Genomic DNA, 27,755 nt, shown 5'->3' with positions numbered 1-27,755 from the left:
GACAAATTAACTAGCAAAGCAAGCCAGTTTCTTAAGTCCAGTCCCTAAATCCACTGCAAGGCTCTCTGCATAAAAGGCCTCACGCACCAGGGGGCAGCAGGAAGCCGCGGAGGCGGCCAGCTCACTGCCGAGCTCGGCGCGGAGAGAAATGTGCTGCCCCTGGGCGGCGGCGGGCGCCGGGCTCAGCTGCACCGGCAGCCGACACGGCGCGTGGTGGACGGTCACCTCCACTTTGAGGGGGTTTTCATCACTCCCCTCGGCATCCTGCGGAGGAGGCATCCTCCGAGCCGGCCGGCGTTAGGCTCCACAGGAGCCGCATAGGCTCCACGCCCCTGAAGTCGCCGCCCTGAGCTCGGAGATCGGTCCCTGGTCGGGTCCAACACCTCCCGCCCCACTGCCGTCCGCCTCATTGTCGGCAGGCGAGAGGAAGAGGCGGCCTCGATCACTGAACCCCAAAGGGCCCCGCTCCCTGGGGCCTGAGCCTTCCACTTTAATACCCAGTAGGTTTTTGGTTAGTCCAGTCTTGGGCTTGACGGCCAGGGTCGCGGCCTTTTGGGAGGAAAGGGATGATGTGGACACAGACTTCTGAAGCTGGACGGGAGTCCCGGGAGTTCGGAGCACGGCCTGGGCCGCCAGTCAGTGGGTGCTGGGATCTTCGCGGCTTTGAGCGCAGCCACACAGACGTGGCTTGGGCGCAAGGGGAACCGGGCTCAGTAGGCGGGGCGGGGCCGGCCGTAGTGCAGCAGGAGGGGCGGGGCCCGGCGGGGCGGGGCCCGGCGGGGAGAAAGCAGGCCGGGGCTCAAGAGGACCTGGGCTGGTTCCTGGCCGTCACTCAGTAAAGAGCTACAAAATGCGGCGACTTAGGAGGGCCCGGGGTCGGTTGTGCTTTTGGAGATTCCGAAGTGGGACCGTCCGGAAGAGGCAGGAGCTTATCCCTAGCCTACCCTTCGACGTGTCGAGAATGAGAAATTAATGATTTCCGACAGAAAATGCATCCGGTCGCCTTCTCTAAAATCCCTCTCTGGCCATCAGGGGACACTGGTCCCTAAACTTAGTTGGAGGCTACATGTACTAGGCTCCCGCCACATTCCTTTTCTTGCTTGAGGTTATTTTTGCCTGGATTAGTAAACTGTTAAAAAAGAAAAAACGACTGTCGAGATTAAAGTTTAAACGTTTCAGATGAGGCAGAGTACAGATGTATATACACTGTGGAAATAATCTATATTGTCCTGTGGCCTGGCATAATTATTAAAAATGTATATTTTTACATGCAGGGAAAAAAACTTACATTATATGACATTTATGGTTTGTTTGTTTAAAGAAAAAGGCGTAGAACTCACAAAATAAAACCGTCCATGTATACAAAATGGTTCTGGAAGGCTACACTTCAAGTTGGTAACAGTAAATACCTCTGGGAGAAGACTGCGATTGAGTAATGAGTTAAGAGGTTTTTAAATTTTATCTGTATTACTTGAATGTTTTACAATGAAGAATGTACTTATATATGTAATTTAAAATTTGTTTTCCGGTATAGAATTCTATCTTAAAGTGTACATGTAAAATGAGGTTAATTAACCCAGGTAAAACCATTTTATTAAACTGCTGTGTCAAGTAAGATGTGTGGATATGTAATCCTGAATTCCCTTTGGAACAATCTCATTTTCAGATATATATCTTATCCCTCTTACCCCATAAATAAGATTGTAATTATCATGTATTCTGATTTATGGATGGAAAATATTTGCTACTGAAAGCACGTGGATACTGGACCAACAACCCTGTCTTTTTGAAAAGTACTTGTTTAAAGTCTCTCTGTCTTTGGAGAATACATGGCTGACTCCCAGTTTTAGAAAACAACTTTATTTATTTTATTTTTTTTTTGCTGTACGCAGATCTCTCACTGTTGTGGCCTCTCCCGTTGCGGAGCACAGGCTCCGGAAATTTATTTTTTTTAATAAATTTATTTATTTATTTATGGCTACGTTGGGTCTTCCTTGCTTCACGAGCACTTTCTCTAGTTGCGGCGAGCCGGGGCTACTCTTCGTTGTGGTGTGTGGGCTTCTCATCGCAGTGGCTTCTCTTATTGCGGAGCACAGGCTCTAGGCACGCGGGCTTCAGTAGCTGCAGCACGTGGGCTCAGTAATTGTGGCTCACAGGCTTAGATGCTCCGCGGCATGTGGGATCTTCCCGGACCAGGGCTTGAACCCGTGTCTCCTGCACTGGCAGGCAGATTCTTAGCCACTGTGCCACCAGGGAAATCCCTAACTCAAATAATTTTGACTTCTGCTGCCCACATCCATCATTATAGTGGCCATGAATATTGGATGTTGTGCATCCTCTGCATGTACCACCTGAAAAAACAGAATGCTTTCCACAAGCTTTTATCTTCTTCCCAGTGTGCAAAGACCATTTAAAATGAATGTACACAATAGCTTAACCATGATACTCTGAAAGAATTAAGAAGTGTTTGTGGTTTTCAGTTTGCTGAAATTTGTAACAGGTTTATACAAATATTTCTTAAAGGATCAGTGGTTGACAAAACCATGTATCAATATTTGCTTTCAAAATGGTTCATTGGCCTTTCTCATCCTGATGGAAGTACATTCAAGGGCATTAGGCGTACAAACAAAAGCAGAACAATGGGCAGAATTTCGGTTATATTTTCTGATTTTTTTTTTTAATATATGATCCAATTTTTAAAAATTTTATTTATTTTGGGCTGTGTTGGGTCTTCGTTTCTGTGCATGGGCTTTCTCTAGTTGTGGCAAGCGGGGGCCACTCTTCATCGCGGTGCGCGGGCCTCTCACTGTCGCAGCCTCTCTTGTTGCGGAGCACAAGCTCCAGACGCACAGGCTCAGTAGATGTGGGGCACGGGCCTAGTTGCTCCGCGGCATGTGGGATCTTCCCAGACCAGGGCTCGAGCCCGTGTCCCCTGCATTGGCAGGCGGATTCTCAACCACTGCGCCACCAGGGAAGCCCCTGATTTGTTTTTTGTTGCTGTTGTTGTTTTTAAGTGTCTACAACTAAGTTTCCTTTAGGCTTCAACTTCCTTGAGCCATTAAGCATCAAGGAAAAATTACTGTCATTGAAAAACAAAAATCAATATGTTAAAAAATGGTTCCTTATATCTTATTATTTTAAGTCTGAACTCTCCATCTCCCTCTCATGGGTGGGTCAAATAGTGGGCAGTGGGGGGAGCGCTGGTCACACCCCTGGGTCTGTGATGCCTGTGGCAAAAAGACTCTGCTGGAATAGGTCTCTACGGGTGAGGAGAGCTCAATAAAATGGTGGTTTCCAAAATAAATACATAAATCTGAACTCTCCAATTTGGCTTATGGAGCCTCCATTATGGGACCCTAACTTACCCTTGACTTTCCAGCTCAGTAATCCTCACCAGTCAGCTCTGCACTATTTGAGCTTATCTCTGCAGGTTGGAAGGCTGTAGAGCCAAATGGTCAATGAAGGACTTTGGAGTTGGACTGGCCCAGTTCTCTCATCAACCAGATATATTTCTTAACCCTCCTGGGTCTCAATTTCCTCAACTGAAATAATAAGAGCTAATATTTGAGAGTTTAAATATGTTATGTGCTTTACTTGGATGACCTCATTTAATCACAACGGCCCAATGAAGTAGTTTCTATTATTATCACTATAATTCTCCCCATTTTAGAGATGAGGAAATCGAGGCTTAGAGAGGTTAATAACTTACCCAAGGTCACACAGTAAGCGATGGAGCCTGGGATTTATATCTACTGTAGAGGCAACCTTGAGGGTACTACCCTTTACATCATTTAATGTTTCTTAGTAAGACAGCCTTTGGGAGAAACTGATTTCTAAGCTTTGATTTTATTTTATGAAGGTTGTAAATTTTGTGTAACTGATTAGGTTTCCTTCTCTGCATAAACCACTAGAAAACAAATGACTGAATGAGTGGCCCAATGAAGGCAAATATATAGGCCTCATAATAAGCACTATTGTATTGGCCTCATTTCTGGCTCCATTTTATGGATACCTTTTCTCTTTCTCCCTTTTAATTCACATTTACCATATTTTAGGTAGCTTTGTAACAACCTGAAATTCTTTTTGAAATCTTAGAGACAGGGGGCCATATATAATCAACTCTGAGGGGAAAGTGACCAAATATCTTAGTCAGTATAAGGCATTCCAAGGCTACTTTATTAGTAAGGAAGAAATTAGGATGTAGGGCCATCCCTACACCTAGTGCTTTAGTACACAGATATGTTTAGTCATCACCCTCATGTTTAAGTTTCTGGTGTTACCTTTCCACCCCTCACTTCTCTCACCCCGCCAGCCATTTTCCTGATAACTTCTTCCTATGATACCCCATCCCAAAGGCATCTCTAGAGTACCAGGACCACCTCGGAGTGAGTTAAAGCACAGGCTCTAAGGATTCAAATCACAGAAAATTATACTCATAGTGAATAAATACACTCAACACGTATTTTTAACAACTGGTCAAAATTAAGTTACCTCTAAGGAACGCTTCTCCTCATTAGATTAAAATCTAATGGGCATTTGCTTGAATAGACTCAAATTGGTGAAAGACAGTATGTGCCCAGCAAGCCAAGTGATGTGTCTCAGAAAAATATTCCTACACTCAGGGAAGACCCTCTGCTCTGGTCTCATGACTCTAGATAGTGCCCAGTATAAGGCAATGGATTGAGATAGACTGATCCCAGTCCTTCCCAGTAGGAAGGTAATAGGAACTGATGGTGCCAGGAGGAAGTCTAATTTGTCAGGTATAACCTGACATCCAAAGATTAAGTCCTGAAAATCTATTGGCATCAAGGCATTCCTCTAGGTAGCCAAGTACCGAGGTTGAGAATTCAGATGTTAAATACAGAGGAAGTATATCAACAGTATATATCAATAAACTGTTCTGCTTACAGCAATTATTTTTGTAAAGGATTCAATTTTACTTTGTAAAGTATCCTTTGAATTTTAAATTCAAAATTTGTAAAGGATACTTTATCAGTAAAGAAGAAATTGAAGTCTAGGGCCTCATTCATAAAATAAAAGCAAAGCTTAGGATACTAAGTATGTCAATGCCCCCAATCTTCAGAGTGGGGTTCAGAAACAAGAATGAAGCAGAGTCCAGTCCTTAAGGAGCTCAAGCGCACAGGTTCCCAAGGTTCAGACATGGTCGGTTAGGACCCAAAGAGTATATGAGACTCTTAGCAGTACAAAACCTCAGTCCTCAGAACCAGAACAGAAGGCCAAATCTAGGCCAGCAGTTGAGACTTGGGCAGGCACTTCTTACATTTTTCCTGCTTAAGGTTAAGATTGGTCCTACAGATAAGATCAGAGTTAAGCCTATACACTGGGAAAAGTTCAGGGGAGAAAGGGATGGACCCAGCAGTGAAGAGAGTAGTGTTGCTAAGGCTCAGAATCCAGTAGGACCTGACAAGGAAGCTGAGATGGTTGCTTTGTTACAAAAAGGTTCCTAGGTTCTCTGGAAAACCTAATACATGTTGTATGACTAGGATTTTTATTAACAGTATATGGTCTATGATTACAATGTTACAATTTGCTGGGCTTGACAGATTTTTTACCATTGAGGTGTTTATGGAAGAAAGTTTGGATTTGCTGCCAGGCATCTACCTGTGCCCTTGAGTAAGCCTTTGGCTCACCTCCATAGAATACTGGTTGGTCCAAAACTGCATGCACAGAGGCGCTACAAAGAGGAAAATAAGGCGGATCAATACAATGGCCAGTTCCTGGGTAGTAGATTATCTGGGGTCTGTCTTTCCCATGGGCTTGTAACCGTTCAGAGGCTATCCGAGCATAGAATTCACTCTTCCAGTTATGATCATCCATGCCAACGATAAATAGGAAGGGTCCCTGGGCCTTTTCCAATGGAATAAGACTTCGGTGGTTGGGTTTCTCCAATGGGTCATTCCAAATATCCACCAAATTCAAAAGGCCTGACTCAGTGATTTTATATTTTCCTGGGTCACTGCTGAGATTAGGAATAATCATATCCTTGTAATGCAGAGGAACTATTGTGTTGGCCACACAGGCATTAATAACTACAGTAGCTGTGATGCCCTTCAAGAAAGAGGCCATTGAGAGACACAGGTCACCTCCTTTGGAGAAGCCAAGAAGCCCAACACTAGGGCCTTTCACCTGATGAAAAGACAGAAAGAAAGAGAGAGAGAACAAGTCAAGAATTCATAAATGGAGAACTTAAACTGTGATTTTACATTGTCTAGGCAGCTTTCTCAAATGTCATTTGCTTTCCTTTCTTTTTTTTTTTTTTTTTTTTTTTTTTCTTTTTGCGGTATGCGGGCCTCTCACTGTTGTGGCCTCTCCCGTTGCGGAGCACAGGCTCCGGATGCGCAGGCCCAGCCGCTCCGCGGCATATGGGATCCTCCCAGACCGGGGCACGAACCCGTATCCCCTGCATCGGCAGGCGGACTCTCAACCACTGCGCCACCAGGGAGGCCCTGCTTTCCTTTCTTATGCAACAATCCACAAAGTTCAAACGTATCTTCTAATAAGCAAATCAATTTTTTTAAATTTTGGCTGTGCTGGCACAGCATGCGGGATCTTAGTTCCCTGACCAGGGACTGAACCCGTGTCCCCTCCATTGGGAGCACAGAATCTTAACCACTGGACTGACATGGAAGTCCCAAACAAATCAATTAATTTCCTGGTACACAGGCCCTCCACTAACATTTATGGCGACTAGGTCAAGAGTACACACAGAGGCCCATATACCCTATACCTAAATACTTAACAGTTATAAATATTTGAAAATTAAATAAAGTATATTCTTTTCTGCTACCTTGATAAGTATACCTCCATAACAACTTATAAGGTCAGGTTCAAATTTTATATCTTGGAACTTCCTGGAGTTCTGTACTAGAACATGGCATGGGGGGAGCACCAGCCCCTGGCCCTAGTCCCTGGTCCTTGGCCAACACTCTTTCTCTTCCCATCCCTGCCTGGCTCCATCATGTACCATAAGGGACCTCTCACACATGCGTTTGGACACCCCAGCCTATATGTTTAAGGCCTAGGTGTATTCACATTAATGGACCCAGAGAAGAGGCATAGGGCCTGGAAGCAGGATCAGAGCTGGTTGGCAGATAATTCTGCGGTTCCAGATCCAAAGGGCATGGTGTGAGGGGCACATGAGTTCCAGGTAGACACATTCCCTTGGTCCCTCAAACTCCGCACCCTGTGGTCAGGGATGCAGCCAAAGGAAGGCCAGAGAGTGGTCATCTAAAACAAAAGGTCCAGAGCAGAAGCCCCTCTTGCCTAGGTCTAAGGGCAGAACTGATAGTATATATTGGTCTCTTCTTGTTCCTGGGGGCTTATATCCCATCAATAAACCAGTCATCACAGTTCATGATCATCTAGGTTTTAGCAGCTCTATTGAGACCAGTCCCTGAATTCTAACAGAGTTAGACCTTGCAGTACATCTTACTCCTTAACATTAGAATGTTTGGGTTTCTTTAAGTCTAGATAGTAGCAAAGACTATGTATTCCATTGATAATCATACCAAAATGTTTTAATTAATTTTTCCAGTCTCATATAAGAACTTTCTCTACAAAACCACAATACCATTAACACACTTAACAAAATTAATGGTTCCTTAATATCATCGAATACACAACCCCTATTCAAATGTCACCAATTGTCTCAAAAATCTCTTTACAGTCAAACTTTTTTCTCTATACATTTATATTAATCTTTTTGTTTTTGGGGGGGGCCGTGCTGCACAGCTTGTGGGATCTTAGTTCCCCAACCAGGGACCAAACCCCCATCCCCAGCAGCGGAAGCGTGGAGTCTTAACCACTGGACTACCGGGGAAGTCCCTACCTTACTCTTACAAATGAGATAAACTGAATTCCAGAGAGGGAAACTGCCTTATTCAGGATTATAATGCCACTTGGTGGTAGACACAGAACCAGAACTTAAGGTTAGTAACTTTTTAGTGTGGCTCTTTGAATTCTGGTCAAGAACTAAAGGGAACTAAACAGTTGAGTCTTAAGGGATTGGAGAGAGATGGGCAGAAATGAAAATAATAATCCTAACAACTTTTGAAGGAGCCTTTGTGTCTCATGGCATATTTCCAGCCCTGGGTGTCCTGGTAGAGCCTTTGGATCCAGCCCTGTGTCTGCTCTACCCCCCCTCCTCTGCATTCAGGTGAGCACCGGAACCCACCTTTGGATGCTGCAGCATGAAGTCCACAGCTTCTTCAAAGTACTCCAGGCACACGTTATTCAAATATTCAGGGAGGTCTTCATATCTGAAATAAGCCAGAGCAAGCACAGCAAAACCATGTCCAGCCAGGAGGCTGGCCCTGTATTCACAAAGGCCACCACCACTTCCAAAAAGATCGAGGATTCCAGGGAATGGTCCTGTGCCTGGAGAGCACCACAAATCATAAGGAGTTTCAGACACTCAAAAGACATTCTTGGGTTTCAGATTTTGGCAGTCAGCAAAGAGAAGTTTTTAAAGCAAGGAAGGTTGTGGGTGGGAGTTTGGTGGAAAAGGACCCTTTTTACTTTTTTTTTTTTTTTAATACACTTTGGGGAGAAGGGAGGGGGAACAAAATGCCTTATTTTCTCCATAATTTTTCATATATTTGCAAAAAACAACGATAATATAAACCAAATTAGAAATAACATAAGATGAAATGTACATTTTCCACCAAATTTTCCTCAAACCCCCAAAAAACTGAGAATGCTTTGACAGCTGTAAAGCGCTCTACATATACAAGGGGTTATTAGAATATACTCCCCACCTCCTTTACACCCCCTGCTCCAGCCTTAAAGAACGCCATTCCTAAATGTACTATGCTCTCTCTGGCCCTGGAAATGGTGTACACTATTCTCCTCCCCTCTCCACCATTTCTGAACTGGTTGACTCATCAGTCTTCAAATCTAAGTTTAGATCTCCCTTCCTGGAAGACTTCCCAGATGCCCTGCAAGGCTGGGTTGAATTACATAGCTTTTTATATGTTCCCACCAGCACCCTGGGCCTGTACCTCCCCTATCATAGCACTTACCACATTTACAGATCCAAGTATAGTTGCCGGTATCCTCTATTAGGCGGTAGGTACAGTGAGGCCCATGTCTGAATTTGCTAGCTACTGTTTGTAGCATAGTCCTTGATTTAACACATATTTGTTAAATAACTGAACTTTTCTGCATTATTTACAAAAAGCCTTTGAGTCAGAAAACAATAAATTTTAAATGGGCCACAGAGTAGATACTAAAATGGTTAACAACTGACTTAATTGAAATATCGCAACTGGGCAGTGAAAGATGGTTTTTTTTTTTTTTGAAAGATTTTTAAAAAAATTAAAGTCTTTAGGAGATTCTTATTGAATCAGTCAGTATGATTTATTGAGCTCTTATTATATCCCTGTGTAAGCCTCTAGGCATACAGAGATATGGAGATGTATAAGTCCCAATTCCAGACCCAGGAGTTCACAGTTGAGTGGGCAGTGCTAGTTAAGGCTGTGAATTGCTGAAGAGCTGTAAGAATAAAGCAGGGCCTCCTCTTTTGGAGAATAATCACAGAATTCAGTTTAGGAATTCTGTGAGCAGTGGCAACTCCAGCATTTCTATATAGCAGGGGTTTCAGTCAGGAATTTGGTTGGAAGGGGTGGGTCAGTTGTCTTGTTTACAGGCCACTTTTACCTACCAAGCACGTTCTTTTTACTTAGACTATGGTTTCTCAACCTTAGCACTATAGACATTTTGAGTAAGATATTTCTTTGTTGTGGGGCTGTCCCGTGGATTGTGGATGTTTAGCACCTACCCACTAGATGCCGATAGCACCCTCTCCAGTTGTGACAATCAAAAATGTCTCCAGATGTTACCAAATGACCCTGGAGTGGGGGAGAATCATCCCAGGTTGAGAAGCACTGACAGACTGTTTATTATGGGGGAAGGGGACCTTCTGGGAGTTTTTTGTTTGTTTTTTAGTATTATGGGACACTGCCTCTATCTCTGGGTTTTAGTTTCCTTTGAAGTTTGATGTGAAAGAAGGCCAAAATCACTCCTGCACACCAGCAGAAGTCACTGCCTAATATTAGTATCTGACACACAGCTGCATGGCTGGCACATAGCAGCATAAATACACTTTCTGAGTACTCTGAACGAACTTTTAGCATATAGCTAAGGGAATGGCACTACCTCCAGGAAGTGCCCTGAAATTTAGAGGAGAAACTTCCACCCAGAATTCATGATAGACTTTGGAGCTTGGGGACGAATTTAGGGAAGTTCCACAACCACGGGGTTCCCTAGCCAGGCAAGGGGCCGCCCAGGGTCTCAGGACTCTACCTGGCTTTCCACAACAGCCTGGGAAGTGGGCTGCTCACCTGGCGGCAGGAAGAGCGTGGCGCGCACCCGGCCCACGCGCACGGGCTCGCGCCGCACCCCCGGCGCCAGGAAGTCGCGCTCGTGCACCGCCCGGCCCAGGAGCCCTCCGGTCTCCGGGTCGTGGCCATCGAGCACCTCCAGCTCCACGGCGAAGGGCGTCTGCACGTCCCGCTTCACCAGCCGCAGCAAGGGCTTCTCGGGCTCCAGAGCCCAGAGGAGCCCCATGGGCTCGAGGCCCGTGAAGCTGCCGCCCAGCGCGGGCGCGCGCTCGAGGTCCAGCTGGCCGTGGGCGTCGGCGCAGTAGCGCGCATGGGCTCGGAAGAGCGCGTCCTTCTCGTCGCGCAGGGACGCGCGCAGCGTGACGGGCTGCTCCGGGGCCAGGCCGCGCACGGCGATGCGCACCGGCTCGTCCCAGCGGCAGCGGCCCGCGGGCTCCAGCGTCACTGTCACCGCCATCCTGGCAGGGGCCCAAGAGTTTGGGTCACCGGTCCTCAGCTTTGTAGGCCCTGCCAACCGCGCCCAGGGTGTCGGGTCCCATCGACAGAGTCGGAAGGGTCGCAGGAGAGCCGGAAATGAGGCCACCATTTCTCGCCTTTTTCAGATCTCGGGTCAACTGCAGAGGACTGTGAAGAAAGTTAGAAACTAGTTAGAGTCCCTCTAGCGACAGGCTGCCTATCTGCAGCCTAAGGCCTAATGGGGCCGAGCACCCTGCTATAACTCTTTGGAGGGCCGCGAAGTCCTGCCAATCAGTGGCCGACCTTTAAAAGCAAGAGCACAGGAACTTTATGCTGGGAAGAATTTTCCTAGTTTTGCCTCTCAGAAGCTCTTTGGCTCGTGCAGCGTGGGCTGGACCGGGCTGCCCCTGAAGGAACCTGGCACTTAACAAAGTGTCCAGTCTCCAAAATTAATGTAATAGGGCAGGGCGCGCCGGCCGGACGCCGGGGCCTCCATGATGTAGGAGCGTGCGGCCGCCGCCGCCTCCAGCAGCCAGCCGCCCGATTGGCTCCGACGCGGGCCCCAGGCTGACCGTGGCGACCCCGGTCTCTGCCCCCGCCCCCAGCCCAGCTGCTATGGCCCACGGCAGCTGAGGCAGCGCCGGCCCCTCGGCGGGACCGAGCCCCTGAGCCTGCCCGGGATCCTGTGGTGGAGCGGGGCAGCGAGCAGCCCTTGGCGTGCAGCCTTTGCTGCACGCAGTTACCCTGGGCGACCGGTTACCGTGAGAACCCCAAAGCGGGAAGGTTAGAGAGGCGATTAGCGGTTCTGCTCCGCCAACTGTCCGACCGGCGGTGGTCCTCCAGCGGAGAGTGAGGTAAGAGGTGGATCAGATCACGGCCTTCTCCCTGGGGTCCTCCAGGCCCTCCGCAGCCTCCTGCCAGCAAGTGCGCTGGGGAGCCCCAGGACAGGCTGGGGGCTGTGTCCTGTAGGGCTTCCGAGCCCTTGCCAAGGCTGCCCACTGGCGGGGCCCAGGCCTTGAGGCAGTGGTGAACCTCTCCCCCATGCCCGTCTCTGCGACCTAATGGCAGCGGTAGTCTGCCTGGGTCGCAGTCTGTGGGACCTGACCCCCGCCTTTTGGGCGGCTTGAGGAGCCTGAGGGCCAGTTGGGTCCTGGACGCCTTGCTCCCTCAGTGATGACGGCTGGGCAGGGTCTGGGGACCCGGCCCTGTGGGTGAAAGTTGTGCCTTGGGACCTTGCCCTTTCAGGCCGGAACAGAGAATAACATTTGTTTGGTGGAGATTTATGAGAACATCGTTACCTGACCTTGACCTGACCTGACCTCAAGAACAAAGGATCTGGGACATCCCTGGTGGTCCAGTGGGTAAGACTCCCCGCTCCCAATGCAGGGGGCCGGGGTTCGATCCCTGGTCGGGGAACTAGATCCCGCAAGCATGCTGCAACTAGGACCCGGCGCAGACTAAATAAATACATAATTTTTTTTTTAAAAAAAGGATCTAACATCAAGAGGTTTGCAACAACCACGCCCCCTCCACCTTTCCTATAAAAGGGCTTTGCTGAAAACTTTAGGGGAGTTTGGGGTTTTTAAGGCATGAGCCACCAATCTCTTTGCATGGCCCTGCAGTAAACCTTTCTCTGTTCCAGACTCCAACGTTTTGGTATTGTTTGGCCTCACTGTGCATCAGGCACAGGGACTTATGTTCGGTAACATTAATAGCCAGAGGAGTGGACTGGAATTGAGTTTTGTCACTTTGTTGAGTAATTCACACCAGCTAATAATCATAGGTCTTTTCTTTTAAAATGTGCACCATAAAAAAAAAAAAAAAAGAACCTCCCTGGCGGTCCAGTGGTTAAGACACTGCCCTTCCAATGCAGGGTGCATGAGCTCGATCCCTATTAGGGAAGTTCTCCATGCTGTGCAGCACGGCCAAAAAAATAAAAATGAAAAAAAAATTTGCACCATGGTGTTTTGCTTATATGTTATTTGTCTATTATGATTATTTTTCCACACCATTCCACAACTAAGGGGCCTGGCGTCTTACTAGCTGTGTGACCTCACTTTCATTCCTTATGGGTGTAAAAACAGCCAAATGAGGTAATAGTTGTTATTTTGTTATCTGGACTCTTACATTGCTCCATTTAGGCAAACGTTATCTCCCTCTCGCCCTGGACTGCTCACCTTTTCCCACTATTTCATAAGCTATGGGTTCCATCCAGTGGTGAATTTTTCTTCAAACTTAACTGCAGGCCCCTTCTGCGGCCTTGTACTTGATTTTACATTCATGAATTCATATCCTTTCTATTAGAGAAACCTGCAAATTGTATAAGCTTCAAGCCCACAAAACCTGTGTTTGCCTCTGCTCCTAATAAGGCCACCCCGTGAGCTTCCCAGACAAGACTTTTTACCTAGTTTCAAATGTTTTCCTATCCTGCTGGTCATTAATCACGCAACTCCCTTTAGCTCTAATTACTTTTGTACTGGTTCTGTGGGATACTTCACAGTGTATTTTGTGCACAAGAGACTCAAGCTAAAGACGGTAAATAATAATAGCTAACTCTTAATCCTTACAAGAACCTTATGAGAAAATTAAGGCCCAGAGAGGTGAATTGATTTGCTGAAGATCACACAGCTAGAAAGTGGAAACGCTGGGATTTATACCTTTGTAATCCAATTCCAGAGCCTGTGCTCTGAACCATTATGCTTTGTCTCTCACATGATGATGTCCTAGTTGAGAAGATTTGGGAAACAGACACTCATATACTGTTGGTGGATATATATACTGGTATGACCTTTTCAGAGCAACCTGGTTAAAAATATTTAAAAGATGCATTCTCTTTGACTCACAATTCCACTTCTAGAAACTTTGCCTAAATAAACATTCATAAATGTGTGTAAGTATTTGGCTATAACAATGTTTACCATATAGTTGTTTTAATAGAGGAAAAAGAAACTAGCAATATAAATTTGGTTTAGTCAATTTAATTGTAATGCAGTAATACAACAGAAGAGATGTAGCCATTAAAAATGATGTAGCAGAAGAATATGATGAGGAAATTTTCATGACACTGAAAGCAGGTAGAGAACAGTTTGTAGAACTTAAATATATATATATATATATATATATATATAAACATTAAAGAAAAAAAGGACTAGTAGAAAGCTACCCTAAACTGTTGTCTCTTAGGCTTTGGGGTATCATGAGTAGTTTTAATTTTCTTCTTTGTGGAGAATTTCTATCACCAAAAAATACATGGCTTTTATAATTAAACAGGGTTGGTTTTTTGAAACTGTGGTAATATACAAAGATAAAATTTACCATTTTAAAATGCATAGTTACCTAAGTACATTCACATTGTTGTGCAACCTTTAAGTACATTCACATTGTTGTGCAACCTTTAACCCTATCTCCTTTTTCATCACCCAAACTGAAATTCTGTACCTATTAAACAACTCCTCATTCCTTCCTCTCCACCACAGCCCCTTAGACATCATTATTCCACTTTCTGTAGCTATTATTTGACTATTCTAAGTACCTTAGATAAGTGGAATCATACGGTATGTGTCCTTTTGCGTCTGGCTTATTTCACTTTGCATAATATCTTCCAGGTTCACCCATATATGTAGCATGTATCAGCATTTTATTGCTTTTTAAAGCTGAATAATATTCTATTGTATGTATATACCACATTTCGTTTATCCATTCATCCATCGATGGACGTTTAGGTTGCTTCCACCTTCTGGCTGTTGTGAATATGCTATGAGCATGGGCGTACAAACATCTGTATGAGCCTCTGCTTTCAATTCTTTGGGTATATACCCAGAAATGGAATTGCTGGATCACATGGTAATTTTAATTTCTTGAGGAACCTTAACCAGTGTTTTAATATTTAATTTTTTAATTCATTCATTTCATCTCAGAGAACATGTCCTTTCACTCTTTTGTGAGGGACCCAGGGTCTGAGCACAAATTGAACACTGGCACTAAAGTTAGTGCTCAGGTTGGTCAGCAAGAGATGGTGACCACCTGAATAGCACAGCCCCAGATCAAGGAGACAGACAGAACTTTATGGCCAGAAATCTTCTTTACTGTCAGGACAAATTAGTTCATTTCACAAGGGGAAGCCTGAAGACCAGTATTCTGTAGGCCTGGAATTTTATTATTAAAAATATAGGACTTGGGCTTCCCTGGTGGCACAGTGCTTGAGAGTCCGCCTGCCGATGCAGGGGACACGGGTTCGTGCCCCGGTCCAGGAAGATCCCACATACCGCGGAGCGGCTGGACCCGTGAGCCATGGCCGCTGAGCCTGCGCGTCCAGAGCCTGTGCTCGGCAACGGGAGAGGCCACAACAGTGAGAGGCCCGCGTACCGCCAAAAAAAAAAAAAAAAAAAAAAAAATTCCATTCAATTTATAAGTATTTGATTTATCAGTATTGAAAAGCATCCCAGGTGATTGTAATTCAGGGGATCACTGGAAACATAGTCCTAATCCTACCCTTAACCCTCAGTCCTTTACTGAGCCTTTTTCCTAGAGCTAAGGATACCTACAATGGCTTCCAGAGCAGGGAGATGTTTCTGGAGAGAGAACTTCCTGGGTTCCAGTCTGATCCTGCTCCTTAACAGCGTGGTGATCCTTAGCAAGGTACGTAATTAAGCCTCTGAATCCACTTTCCTTATCTGTAAAGGATTTATTGTGATGGTTAAATGGGCAAACACATGGCCTGACACTGCACTGATACTGTAGTAGGTGCTCAGTAAGAGTTTTGTTCTTCAACTCACAAATCTGGTCACTGGCAGTGTCCGTGTTTTTTTTGTTTGTTTTGTTTTCTTCTTTTTTAAATTAATTTACTTTTGGCTGTGTTGGGTCTTCGTTGCGGCGTGTGGGCTTTCTCTAGTTGCGGCAATCAGGGGCTGCTCTTCGTTGCGGTGTGCGGGCTTCTCATTGAGGTGCCTTCTCTTGTTGAGGAGCACAGGCTCTAGGCACGCGGGGTCAGTAGTTGTGGCTCCCAAGCTCTAGAGCGCAGGCTCAGTAGTTGTGGCACGCGGGCTTACCTCCTCTGCGGCCTGTGGGATCTTCCCGGACCAGGGCTTGAACCCGTTTCCCCTGCATTGGCAGGCAGATTCTTAACCACTGCGCCACCAGGGAAGTTCCAGTGTCAGTGTTGAGTTGTATTGTGGTTCTGGCAGGAAACAAGTGGCCCTTTTAACTGGGTAATTGGAACAGAGTTTCATAAAGGGACTATTTGCAAAGGCATAGGCAAGGAGAAAAAACAAAACAACACGCAGCACGGTTTGGTGCAGAACCTTGGGCCTGAAGGCTGAAGGAGAGGGCTGCCTGCAGGAGCCGTGCCTTCATGGAGGGAGGCAGGCCACCTGTGGTGAGGTGGCAAGAGTGGGAGGAATAAACACCTGACCTCACTCTCCTCTGGCCCTTCAGTGTCTTGCGAGTGCCTGTCTTTGGCTGAACACAGCCATTCAGCTCAGCCTACCTGTGGATGGAGCACGTAAAAGATGTCCAGGAAATGGAAGCTCAATAAATACTAATAAGCTGAAGAAAAAGACATCAGACTAGGCCACAGATCACAGAGTTCCATGAATTTTCCCCATTCCATCTCCTGAAGTAACTACGGCAGCATATTTTAAATACCTGTGGTTTCAAGTGTTACAGACTTTCCTCAGTCTAGGAACACTCAGCTTACAAAAATTGAACTGGGCTGCTACAGCCACCAGCACAATTGCCCTCAGATTTCAGAAAGGCAGAGAGAAAGATGGCTTCTTCCTTCCCCTTCCCTGATGCCCAGGTTGCTGTGAAGAGGCACAGAAATGGCTCCCAGGCACATGACGGAAAAGCAGCTAAGGAGGAGGCCTAAGCTGGGCCATTCAAAACCGCCCGCCCTACTTTGGGGAATTCCTTAGGAACTCCATGGAAGAAGTAGGTACTATGCAGGCTAACCGCCAGGGGATACCCATAATCTGCAAAAGAATCAGCTGCTATAAGGATATACTTTGTGGGCTTCCCTGGTGGCGCAGTGGTTAAGAATCCGCCTGCCAGTGCAGGCGACATGGGTTCAAGCCCTGGTCCGGGAAGATCCCACATGCCGCAGAGCAACTAAGCCCATGCGCCACAACTACTGAGCCTGCACTCTAAAGCCCGTGAGCCACAATTACTAAGCCCACGTGCCACAACTACTGAAGCCTGCACACCTACAGCCTGTGCTCTGCAACAAGAGAAGCCACCACAATGAGAAGCCCACACACCACAGTGAAGAGTAGCCCCTGCTCGCAGCAGCTAGAGAAAGCCTGCACACGGCAATGAAGGCCCAACGCAGCCAAAAATAAATTAATTTTTTAAAAAAAGGAATACACTTTGCTTTCATAAGAGGAGTGGCTTCTTACAAATTCCAGTGCTTGTCTAGTGACTTGATGAAGTGGCTGTAGCTTAATATCCAGATATGTGACATGCTATCTTCAGTATTAAACATAAAAATTAATTTCTGTGCCTCTATTTTAGGGGTAGGGACTTCATGCATGGATGAAAGCTTTTGCTTGATCTAGGGTAGAATTTCTGTGGTTATCCCAGATAAGTACACTCCCAGAAAGGTTTCTCTCTGAGAGGGCTCCTGAACTTTTCTGTGTTTAATAGCACACTGCCTTTCAGTTATAAATTCAGTATGGAAAGGCTGAATTTCAGGAACAATTGCTTCTGAGTCACCTCTGACCAGTATGCCATCAATATAATGAGTAATTTTACTATCTGAGTTAGGTTTAGGACACCTGTTTAAATCCCACCTTCACAGATTATGACAAATGTTAGAGAATTGAAATATCTTGGAGGCAAGACTGTAAAGGTAAATTGCTGGCTGCTGAGTGAGAGCAAACATGCTGTTGATATTTAAAACGTATTGGGATTGAAAACAATGCTTGTAAAATCAATAAAAGGATTTCAGTCAGGGGTGATTTAGAAAGCTCTTCCTATAGAGAAACAATGTCAGCCATAGTTAACACAAAATTCACTGTTTTCTGTAATTCTCAGTCAACACCCAGATCCATCTGCTTTTCTGATAACCCCAAGTGAGAGTTAAAGGGGAAAGAGGCAGGAGGTGGGAACAGACTCCCAGTTATTTCAGTATCATAGGTGTGGTTTCACTGATGATCCTGGGCCTGGTACTATTTCCTATTACCATTTGGGGACAAGAGAGCTCCACGTTTCTGTTTTTAGCAGCCAGTATCTATCCATTTGAGTATGTTCTTTCTCCAAGATTGCAATAACTTAATTTCAATAATCATCTCATGGTTAATAGTGTTGTATCAATGTTAACTTCCTGATTTTGATATTTGTACTATGGTTATGTAAGAAGTTAACATTAAGGGAAATCAAGATGAAGAGTATAGCTGGGCTATTTTTGCAAGATTTTTGTAAGTCTAAAATTATTGCAAAATAAAAAGTTAAGATACCAGGAAGTGATAAAACCACCCTAGAGGATTCCTTTGGTCCTCTGTGTCCAACTTGTAGGGGTAGTAAAACCTGTCCACCTCAGTCAGATCCTTGCTCTTCCATATCCTTGAACACTTAGTCTTTCCCATTTGATTGAAGTTTCCAGGAATTCGCATTATGTGTGATCCTGTATCCAAAATCCTGTGCTTTCGGTTTTTAAGTAAAAATAAAAGACACATTTTTTATTTTCACCAAAAACTTTTTGAACAACATATTCACCCTTTTGTTCCACTACCTTCTGCCATTTTTCAGGCAACTTCATGATTCCATCTTCCCAAAACTTTTTATCTTTTTGAGCAAAGAACTATTCCAGGTGCCTTTTACAGGAAATTGAAATTTTTTCCATTAAAAGAATTTGGTAAAGACTGAAATAAATGGAATTCCGAAGGTGCAATGTCTGGGGAATACAGCGGATGAATCAGAACTTCCCAGCCAGGTTGTAACAGTTTTTGCCTGGTCGTCAAAGAAACATGTGGTCTTGCGTTATCCTGATGGAGGATTATGTGTATTCTGTTGACTAATTCTGGACACTTTTCATCAAGTGCTGCTTTCATTTGGTCTAATTGAGAGCAGTACTTGTTGGAATCAATCGTTTGGTTTTCCAGAAGGAGCTCATAATAGAGGACTCTCTTCCAATCCCACCGTATACACAACATCACCTTCTTTGGATGAAGACCGACCTTTGGTGTGGTTGGTGGTGGTTCATTTCACTTGCCCCACCATCTCTTCCATTCCACATTCTCATACAGTATCCACTTTTCATCACCCGTCACAATTTGTTTTAAAAACAGAAAGTTTTTGTTACGTTTAAGTAGAGAATTGCATGTGGAAATACGGTCAAGAAGGGTTTTTTCGCTTAATTTACATGGAACCCAAACATCAAAGCGATTCACATAACCAAGCTGGAGCAAATGATTTTCAATGCTTGATTTGGGTATTTTGAGTATGTTGGCTATCTCCTGCGTAATATAACGTTGATTGTTCTCAATTAATGTCTCGATGTGATTGCTATCAACTTCAACTGGTCTACCCGACCGTGGAGCATCGTCCAGCAAGAAATCTCCAGCACAAAACTTGACAAACCATTTTTGACATGTTCAGTCAGCCACAGCACCTTCTCCATACACTGCACAAATCTTTTTTTGTGTGTTTCAGTTGCGTTTTTACCTTTCTTGAAATAATAAAGCACAATATGCTAAAAATGTTATTTTTCGTCCATCTTCAATGTTAAAATGGCTACACAAAAATTCACCAGTTTTTACAAATAGAACTATCATATGACCCAGCAATCCCACTACTGGGCATATGCCCTGAGAAAACCATAATTCAAGAAGAGACATGTACCAAAATGTCCATAGCAGCCCTATTTACAATAGCCCGGAGATGGAAACAACCTAAGTGTCCATCATTGGATGAATGGATAAAGAAGATGTGGCACATATATACAATGGAATATTACTCAGCCATAAAAAGAAATGAAATTGAGCTATTTGTAGTGAGGTGGATGGACCTAGAGTCTGTCATACAGAGTGCAGTAAGTCAGAAAGAGAAAGACAAATACTGTATGCTGACACATATATATGGAATTTAAGAAAAAAAAATGTCATGAAGAACATAGGGGTAAGACAGGAATAAAGACACAGACCTACTAGAGAATGGACTTGAGGATATGGGGAGGGGGAGGGGTAGGCTGTGACAAAGTGAGGGAGCGGCATGGACATATATACACTACCAAACGTAAGGTAGATAGCTGGTGGGAAGCAGCCACATAGCACAGGGAGATCAGCTCGGTGCTTTGTGACCGCCTGGAGGGGTGGGATGGGGAGGGTGGGAGGGAGACGCAAGAGGGAGGGGATATGGGAACAGATGTATATGTATAACTGATTAAATTTGTTATAAAGCAAAAAAAAAACACACATTGCTCTTGGGAGGCAATGTGCTACACACATAAAATAAATTGTCACCAGAGAAACTAAAAAAAAAAACCAATTCACCAGTTTTGATAAGTTTGTTTTAATGCACGCTGATATGTCAGCTGTCACAATACAAGGTAACAGAATTGTTTCGAATGAAGTTAAAGATGACTAAGCACTACTAGTGTCTTCTTATGGGAAAAAGCAAACTTTCTGGCCAACCCAGTATATAACGTGCTCCTATTTTGGGTACATAAATGTTTACAGATGTTGTGTCCTCTTTCTGGATTGACACTTCTATTTATCATAGACTGTTCTTTGTTCTGTTGCAGTCTTTGTTTTAAAGTCTCTTTTGTGTGATATAATTAGTGCCACCCCAGCTTTCTTTTCTTTTCCATTGCATCTTTTTACATCCCTTCACTATCAGTCTGTAAGTGTCTTTGTGTTTGAAGTGAGTCACTTGTAGGCAGCACATAGAAGGGTCTTGTTTTTTATTCAGCCACCTTATATCTTTTGATTGGCAGATATACATTACATTTAAAGTAATTATTGACAGTTATACACTTATTGCCATTTTGTTAACTGTCTTCTCGTTCTTTTTGTAGTTCCTCTCTGTTCCTTTTTTCTCTTTCTCTCTTCCCTTGTGGTTTGACTGTTTTCTTAGTGTTATGTTTAGATTCCTTTCTCACTTTCCTTTATGTATTTACTATAAGTTTTTTCTTTGTGGTTACCATGAAGTTCACATATAACACCTTATGTATATAACAGTCTTTATTTAAGTTGATAGTAACTTAATTTTGAACACATTCCAAAGCTTTATATTTTTACTCCCCCCTGTGCTTTATATTTTTGATGACACATTTTACATCTTTTAATGTATCCCTTAACTATGGTATTTTCATTAATTTTAATACTTTTGTCTTTTACCCTTTATAAGTGATTGATCTACTACCTTTATTATTTATTTACATATTCCAGTGAGATTTTTACTTATGTATGTTTTCTTTTTATTCATTAGTGCCTCTTCTTCTTAGCTTAGGGGGAGTTCCTTTAACATTTGCTGCATTTGCTGAAAGGCCAGTTGAGTGGTGATGAACTCCTTTACTTCTGCTTACCTGGAATACTCTTAATGTGTCCTCCAATTCTGAATGATAACCTTGCTGGGTAGAGAATGTTCAGTTGGCGGTTTTTTCCTCTCAGCCCTTTGAGTATATCATGCTACTCTCTTCTGGCCTATAAAGTTTCTGCTGAAAAGTCTGTTCATAGACCTATGGTGTTTCCTTTGTACATAATAGGTTGCTTTTCCCTTGCTGCTTTTAAGATTCTCTCTTTCTCTTTAACTTTTACCATTTTAATTATAATGTATCTTGGTGTGATTCTCTTTGGGGTCATCTTACTTGGAATTCTCTAGGCTTCCTGGACCTGGATGTCTCTTTCTTTCCCAGATGAGGAAGTTTTCAGCCATTATTTCTTCAAATACTTTTTCTGGCCCTTTCTCTCTCTCCTCTCCCTCTGGGACCCCTATAATGCAAATGTTATTCTTGCTTGATGTTGTCCCAGAGATGCCTTAAGGTATCCCTGCTTCTTTTAATTCTTTTTCTCATTTTTCTGCTCTGAGTGTTTTCCATTGCTTTGTCTTCCATCTCATTGATTCGTGCTCCTATTTCATCCATTCTGCTGTTGAACCTCTCGTGTATTTTTCAGTTATAATCTTTGATTGGTACTTTTTATATTTTCTCTCTCTCTTTGTTAAAGTTCTCCTATGTTCATCTATTCTCCTGAGATTGGTGAGCATCTTTATGACCATTATTTTTGCTTTTATTTATTTATTTTAATTAATTTATTTAATATTTGGCTGCATTGGGTCTTAATTGCTGTGCACGGGCTTTCTCCAGTTGCAGCGAGCTAGGGCTACTCTTCATTGAAGCGCGCAGGCTTCTCATTGCAGTGGCTTCTCTTGTTGCGGAGCACGGGCTCTAGGTACCCGGGCTTCAGTAGTTGCAGCACCTGGATTCAGTATTTGCGGCCCATGGGCTCAGTAGTTGTGGCACACGGGCTCTAGAGCACAGACTCAGTAGTCATGGCACATGGGCTTAGTTGCTCTGCAGCATGTGGAATCTTCCCAGACCAAGGATTGAACCCGTGTCCCCTGCATTGGCAGGCAGATTCTTAACTGCCCCTGGCCAGGCCGGGGCTCGCTGGAGTGGGGTGGGCTGGCGACCCACGGGGGTAGTGCGAGCCCAGGACCAGGCCGTGCCCCGTGGAAACGCGCTGCATGGACACGCACGGTGCTGCCCCCGCGGCGGAGCTGCCGCGATTCGGCCTCACTCCTGTTCTCGGTGCCAGTTCTGCTGGCTGGTGATGTTTGCACCTGAAAATAAAGGGGTGTTGTGCCCCTGCCTATGGCCATTATTTTAAACTATTTATCAGGTCAGTTTTTTAAATCTCAACTTCGTTAAGGTCTTTTTCTGGGTATTTGCCTTGTTCTTTGGTTTGGAACAAATTCCTGTCTCCTCATTTTGCCTCTCAGTGTTACATGTAATTAGGCGAAATGGCTAGCACCCTCACTCTTGAAAGAGTGGTCCTGGGTAGGAGCTGTTCTGTGTGGTCCAGAAGCACAGTCTCCCCTGACCACCAGAGCCAGGCACTCTATGGGCATCACCTGTGTGGGCTGCTTGATTCTGATGGCTGTGACAGCGTTGCATAGGGCGGGGCTGGGAGCTCTCACCTAGCCAACTGTGGCTCAGCCACTGTGCGGGGAGAGCAGGGTTCAAGTCACTTGCCCAATTCAGTTGCGGCTGAGCTGCAGCGTGCGGTGGATGGAACTTGGGGTGCCTGTCCAGGCTGATGACAGCTCAGCTGCTGTCAGGGGAAGGTGGACGCTTGCTGGCCCAGTTGTGACTTGTCTGCTGCCTGGGGTGAGCAGGGCTCGGGGTTCTGCCTGGTCCAGTTTTGGCTCAGCTACTCTGCAGAGAGGGTTGCAGCTCCGTCTCTGTGCGGGTTGGGTGGGGCTCAGGGCAGGGTGCCTCCCAGGCCAATTGTGGCTCGGCTGCTGTGTGGGGAGGGCAGGACAATTGCCAGGTTGCGTTGCACCTGGGGTTCTGCACAGGGTGGGGTGCTCGCCCAGCCTGGTTATAGTGCAAGGTGGGCAGAGCATGCAAGGTGGGCAGAACATGCCCTCCCGTGCTAGCAGGCTAGAGGAAGGGCACCAAAAATGGCGCCTGTAGGCTTGTCACCAGCAACTTAGACTGAGGTTGCAAAAACGGTGTCCGCTAGTGCTTCCATCCCCAGATAAAGACGCTGCAGGTTCTTGTCTTGCTGTCAGCCACTTTAAAGTTAGTAAGTGGGTCTACCTCACTTATGGTCTAGGCGCTTTTCAATCTGTTGCTTTTGTGCTGGATCTCAGGGCCAGGGGGTTTGTATGAGAGTCCTCTAAGAGTGGGATCTCTGTTCCCTACAGTTCTATGATTCTCCTGGTCTTAGTACCAGTTGAGTTTCAAAATCAGATTTTTTTCAGGGGTGAGGGTTGTCTTTCCAGTGCTGGCCCCCAGGGTCAGGGTGCCTGATGTGGGGCACAATCCATTCACACCTTGAGGGAGAATTCTGTATTTATGGGATCCCTCCTTATTGTGGGGTCACGGCATCTAGGGTGAGGTCCCAGGTAAGGCCACGTCTGTGCCTCTTCTACCATTTTTGATGTAACTTTGTCTTTTGTTTTGGAGGTGCATGTTCTCAGGTCCTTTTCAGAGGAAAAGTATTCCAATTGTAGCTGTAAATTTGGTGTGTCCATGGGAGGAGGTGATTTCAGAGTTTTCCTATGGCCTCTTGGACTGCTCTGACTCACATTTGTATTTTTAAACAATGTTTTTTTGTTTTGCCAACTTTTGAATCTTACATAAATGAAAACATTATTTTCGCTTGGTCAAAGTTAAATTTTATTTAGCTGTATGCAAATCTTATGAGTGCATTCTACTTAAAAAAATAACATCTTTATGTGGTATGATTTATATTCCATAAAACTCATTTACTTAAAGTGTACAGTTCAGTGCTTTTAGTATATTCAGAAGGTTGTACAACCATCACCGCTACTTAATTCCAGAACATTTTCATCATCCCCCAAAGAATCCCAGTACCCATTAGCAGTCATCTCCATTTCCCCACAACCGTCTTTATTTCCAGTCCTGGGTAATCACTAATCTACTTTCTGTCTCTGTAGATTTGTTTATTCTGGGTAGTTCTAATAAATGAAATCATAAATATGTGGTCTTCTGTGACTAGCTTCTTTTACATGTAGTGCTGTCAAGTGTCATCCATATCATAGCATGTATCAGTACCTCCTTCCCTCTTTATTGCTAAATAGTCCATTATATTGATATGCCAAATTTCATTATCCATTCATCGACTGATGGACATTTGAGTTGTATCCACTTCTTGGCTACTAGGAATATTTCATCTGTGAACAGTCATGTATTTAAGTTTTTGTGTGTTTTTCAGTTCTCATTTGTTTTGGATATATAACTAGGAATGGGATTGCTGGGTCATATTGCAATTCTGTGTTTAATTTTTAGGCAAAGCAAGGCTTCCAAAGTTTCTACACCATTTTACAATCCCACCAGCAGTGCATGAGGGTTCCAATTTCATCACCCCCTCACCAGCACTTTTTCTTCTTTTTTTTTATTGTAGCCATTCTAGTGAGTATAAAGTGGTATCTCACTGTGGCTAAATTTGCATTTTCCTGAAGCCTAATGATATTGTTCATCTTTTCATGTGCTTATTGGCCATTTGTATATCTTCTCTGGGGAAATGTCTATTCAGAACCATTGCCTACAGAAAAGGGAACCCTCTTGCACTGTTGGTGGGAATGTAAGTTGATACAGCCACTATGGAGAACAGTATGGAGGTTCCTTAAAAAACTAAAAATAAAACTAGCATATGATGCAGCAATCCCACTACTGGGCATATACCCTGAGAAAACCGTAATTCAAAAAGAGTCATGTACCACAATGTTCACTGCAGCTCTATTTACAATAGCCAGGACATGGAAGCAACCTAGGTGTCCATCGACAGATGAATGGATAAAGAAGATGTGGCACATATATACAATGGAATATTACTCAGCCATAAAAAGAAACGAAATTGAGTTATTTGTAGTGAGGTGGATGGACCTAGAGTCTGTCATGCAGAGTGAAGTAAATCAGAAAGAGAAATACAAATACCGTATGCTAACACATATATATGGAATCCAGAAAAAAAATGGTTCTGAAGAACCTAGGGGCAGGATGGGAATAAAGACACAGACCTACTAGAGAATGGACTTGAGGACATAGGGATGGGGAAGGGTAAGCTGGGACAAAGTGAGAGAGTGGCATGGACATATATACACTACCAAATGTAAAATAGATAGCTAGTGGGAAGCAGCCACATAGCACAGGGAGATCAGCTCGGTGCTTTGTGACCACCTAGATGGGTGGGATAGGGAGGGTGGGAGGGAAGGAGACGCAAGAGGGAAGAGATATGGGGATATATGTATATGTATAGCTGATTCACTTTGTTATAAAGCAGAAACTAACACACCATTGTAAAGCAATTATACTCCAATTAAGGTGTTAAAAAAAAAGAACCATTGCCTATTAGGTTATGTGTCTTTTTATTATTGAGTTGTAAGAGTTCTTTGTATATTTTATTTATTTATTTATTTTAAAAATATTTATTTATTTGGTTGTGCCAGGTCTTAGTTGTGGCATGCTGGATCTTTAGTTGCGGCATGCAAACTCTTAGTTGCAGCGTGTGGGATCTAGTTACCTGACCAGGGATTGAACCCAGGCCTCCTGCATTGGGACTGTGGAGTCTTAGCCACTGGACCACCAGGGAAGTCCCTCTTTGTATATTTTAGATACAAGTCCCTTATCAGATATAGATTTTACAAATATTTTTGCCATGTTGTGAGTTATCTTTCGCTTTGTTGACAGTGTCCTTTGAAGTGCAAACGTTTTTTATCTTAAAGATACCCAACTTATTTAGTGTTTTGCTTGTGCTTTTGGTGGCATAGTTAAAAAAAAAACTTAGTTTTCTGCGATTTGCTTTTTTTATGCAATATTTTTCCTGAGACGCATCTATTTTATGTGTTGGGTCACTGCGGTTCATTAATTTTCACTGCTTCATCATATCTCATCTTATGAATAGTCCATTTATTTATCCATTCTGTTGTTAATAGACATTTTGATAGTTTACAGTTTTTTGTTGGTACAAACAGTACTGCTAGGAATATTCTTTTTGTTCCCTGGTACATAAACAAAGAGTTTCTCTAGGATAAATATTCTCAAAGTTGGTCTACAGACCCCAGAGTACAGATCAAAACTATTTTATAATAATACTAAGATGACATGTGCCTTTTTCACCGTGTTAACATTTGTACTGATGTTGCAAAAGCAACGACAGGTAAACTTGCTGCTGCTTTAGCATTACTAAAGACAGTATAACACACAGTACCAGTAGTCATGCATTCCTCACCACCATGCACTAGCAAGAAAAAGAAACGAAGAAAGCCAGTTACAGTTAGGAATTCCTTGATGAAGCTGTAAAATCTATGGAATCTTTTACATAAATCTTTAATAAAGTTTTAATAAATCTTTTAATAAAGTTTTATTAAATCTTTACCTTAAATACATGTTCTTAAAATATTGTTTGACAAATTGAGAAGTACACATAAAGCACTTCTGCTGCAACAGGAATATGACGTTATCTTAAGTAAAAGCACCTATGTGATTGAGTTGTGAGCTGAACTAGCCACTGTTTTCACAGAACACCAACTTACTTGAAAGAATGATTGATTAACTATTGTCAGTAAGGCTTGGGTATTTGGCAGACATTTTTCCAAAAGTGAACTTAGCCTGCTGCTTCAAAGAAAACAACTTTGTCATTAATGATGAAATTTGACTTTTCGAGAGAAAATGAGAATTTAGGAAAACCTGCCTATCAACCACTGTGAGCTTGATAGCTTCCTGATACTTAGACATTTTTAAAAAATGAGATCAGTAGTGTGTAATCACTAATGTGATTTTTTTGATATTGTATAATGAAATGTATTAATACATCAATTTGGGATTTAGCAAATGCTCTCAGGAAACAAGTTGCCTTGCTCTGCTTACATCAGCATTCCCATCTTTACGCAGTCCCTGATCTGAGAACTTTTCTTTCTTGGCAGCTTGACAAATGCTTTTAGAAGATATTTTATCCAGGAGTATTAGTTGTTTACAGTGGGAGAATTGATTCAGGTACCTCACATGGAAAAAAAAAAAAGCCCATACATTTTTTTTTTTTTTTTTTAAAGAAGATGTTGGGGGTAGGAGTTTTTATTAATTAATTTATTTATTTTTGCTGTGTTGCGTCTTCATTTCTGTGTGAGGGCTTTCTCTAGTTGTGGCAAGCGGGGGCCACTCTTCATCGCGGTGCGCGGGCCTCTCACTATCGTGGCCTCTCTTGTTGCGGAGCACAGGCTCCAGACGCGCAGGCTCAGCTGCCATGGCTCACGGGC

General features: G+C 43.9%; 2 protein-coding genes across 6 annotated transcripts in view; both read right to left on the bottom strand.

The window, feature by feature from the left end:
* Window positions 1–1,912: 1,912 nt before the first annotated feature.
* Window positions 1,913–11,657, bottom strand: ACOT6 (acyl-CoA thioesterase 6; the record flags this gene model as incomplete). Of its 5 annotated transcripts, XM_082619925.1 has the most annotated exons (4): window positions 11,578–11,657; window positions 10,362–10,985; window positions 8,195–8,397; window positions 1,917–6,147 (listed from the first exon to the last, which is right to left on the bottom strand). In XM_082619925.1, the coding sequence occupies exons 2-4, from the start codon at window positions 10,945–10,947 to the stop codon at window positions 5,542–5,544; spliced, it is 1,395 nt and encodes a 464-aa protein (XP_082476051.1). In that variant the 5' UTR covers window positions 10,948–10,985; window positions 11,578–11,657. The 5 variants fall into 5 exon arrangements, with proteins under 5 accessions (XP_082476053.1, XP_082476051.1, XP_082476052.1 ...); XM_082619927.1 differs by lacking the exon at window positions 11,578–11,657 and having other exon boundaries at window positions 1,913–6,147; window positions 8,195–8,279; window positions 10,324–10,610; XM_082619926.1 differs by lacking the exon at window positions 11,578–11,657 and having other exon boundaries at window positions 10,362–11,042.
* ACOT4 (acyl-CoA thioesterase 4) overlaps window positions 8,234–27,755 on the bottom strand; it is a 34,642-nt gene continuing 15,120 nt past the window's right edge. The window contains exon 2 of the mRNA XM_082619934.1: window positions 8,234–8,279. Coding sequence (XP_082476060.1) covers window positions 8,254–8,279 — 26 coding nt within the window. The 3' untranslated portion in view covers window positions 8,234–8,253. The remainder of the gene's footprint in view (window positions 8,280–27,755) is intronic.

The sequence above is a fragment of the Mesoplodon mirus genome (assembly GCF_964341445.2).
Source record: "Mesoplodon mirus genome assembly, chromosome: 4".
In the NCBI taxonomy this organism is placed as follows: Eukaryota; Metazoa; Chordata; class Mammalia; order Artiodactyla; family Ziphiidae; genus Mesoplodon; species Mesoplodon mirus.
The sequence above is the reverse complement of the archived record's forward strand: the minus strand, read 5'-3'. Positions and strand labels throughout refer to the sequence as shown.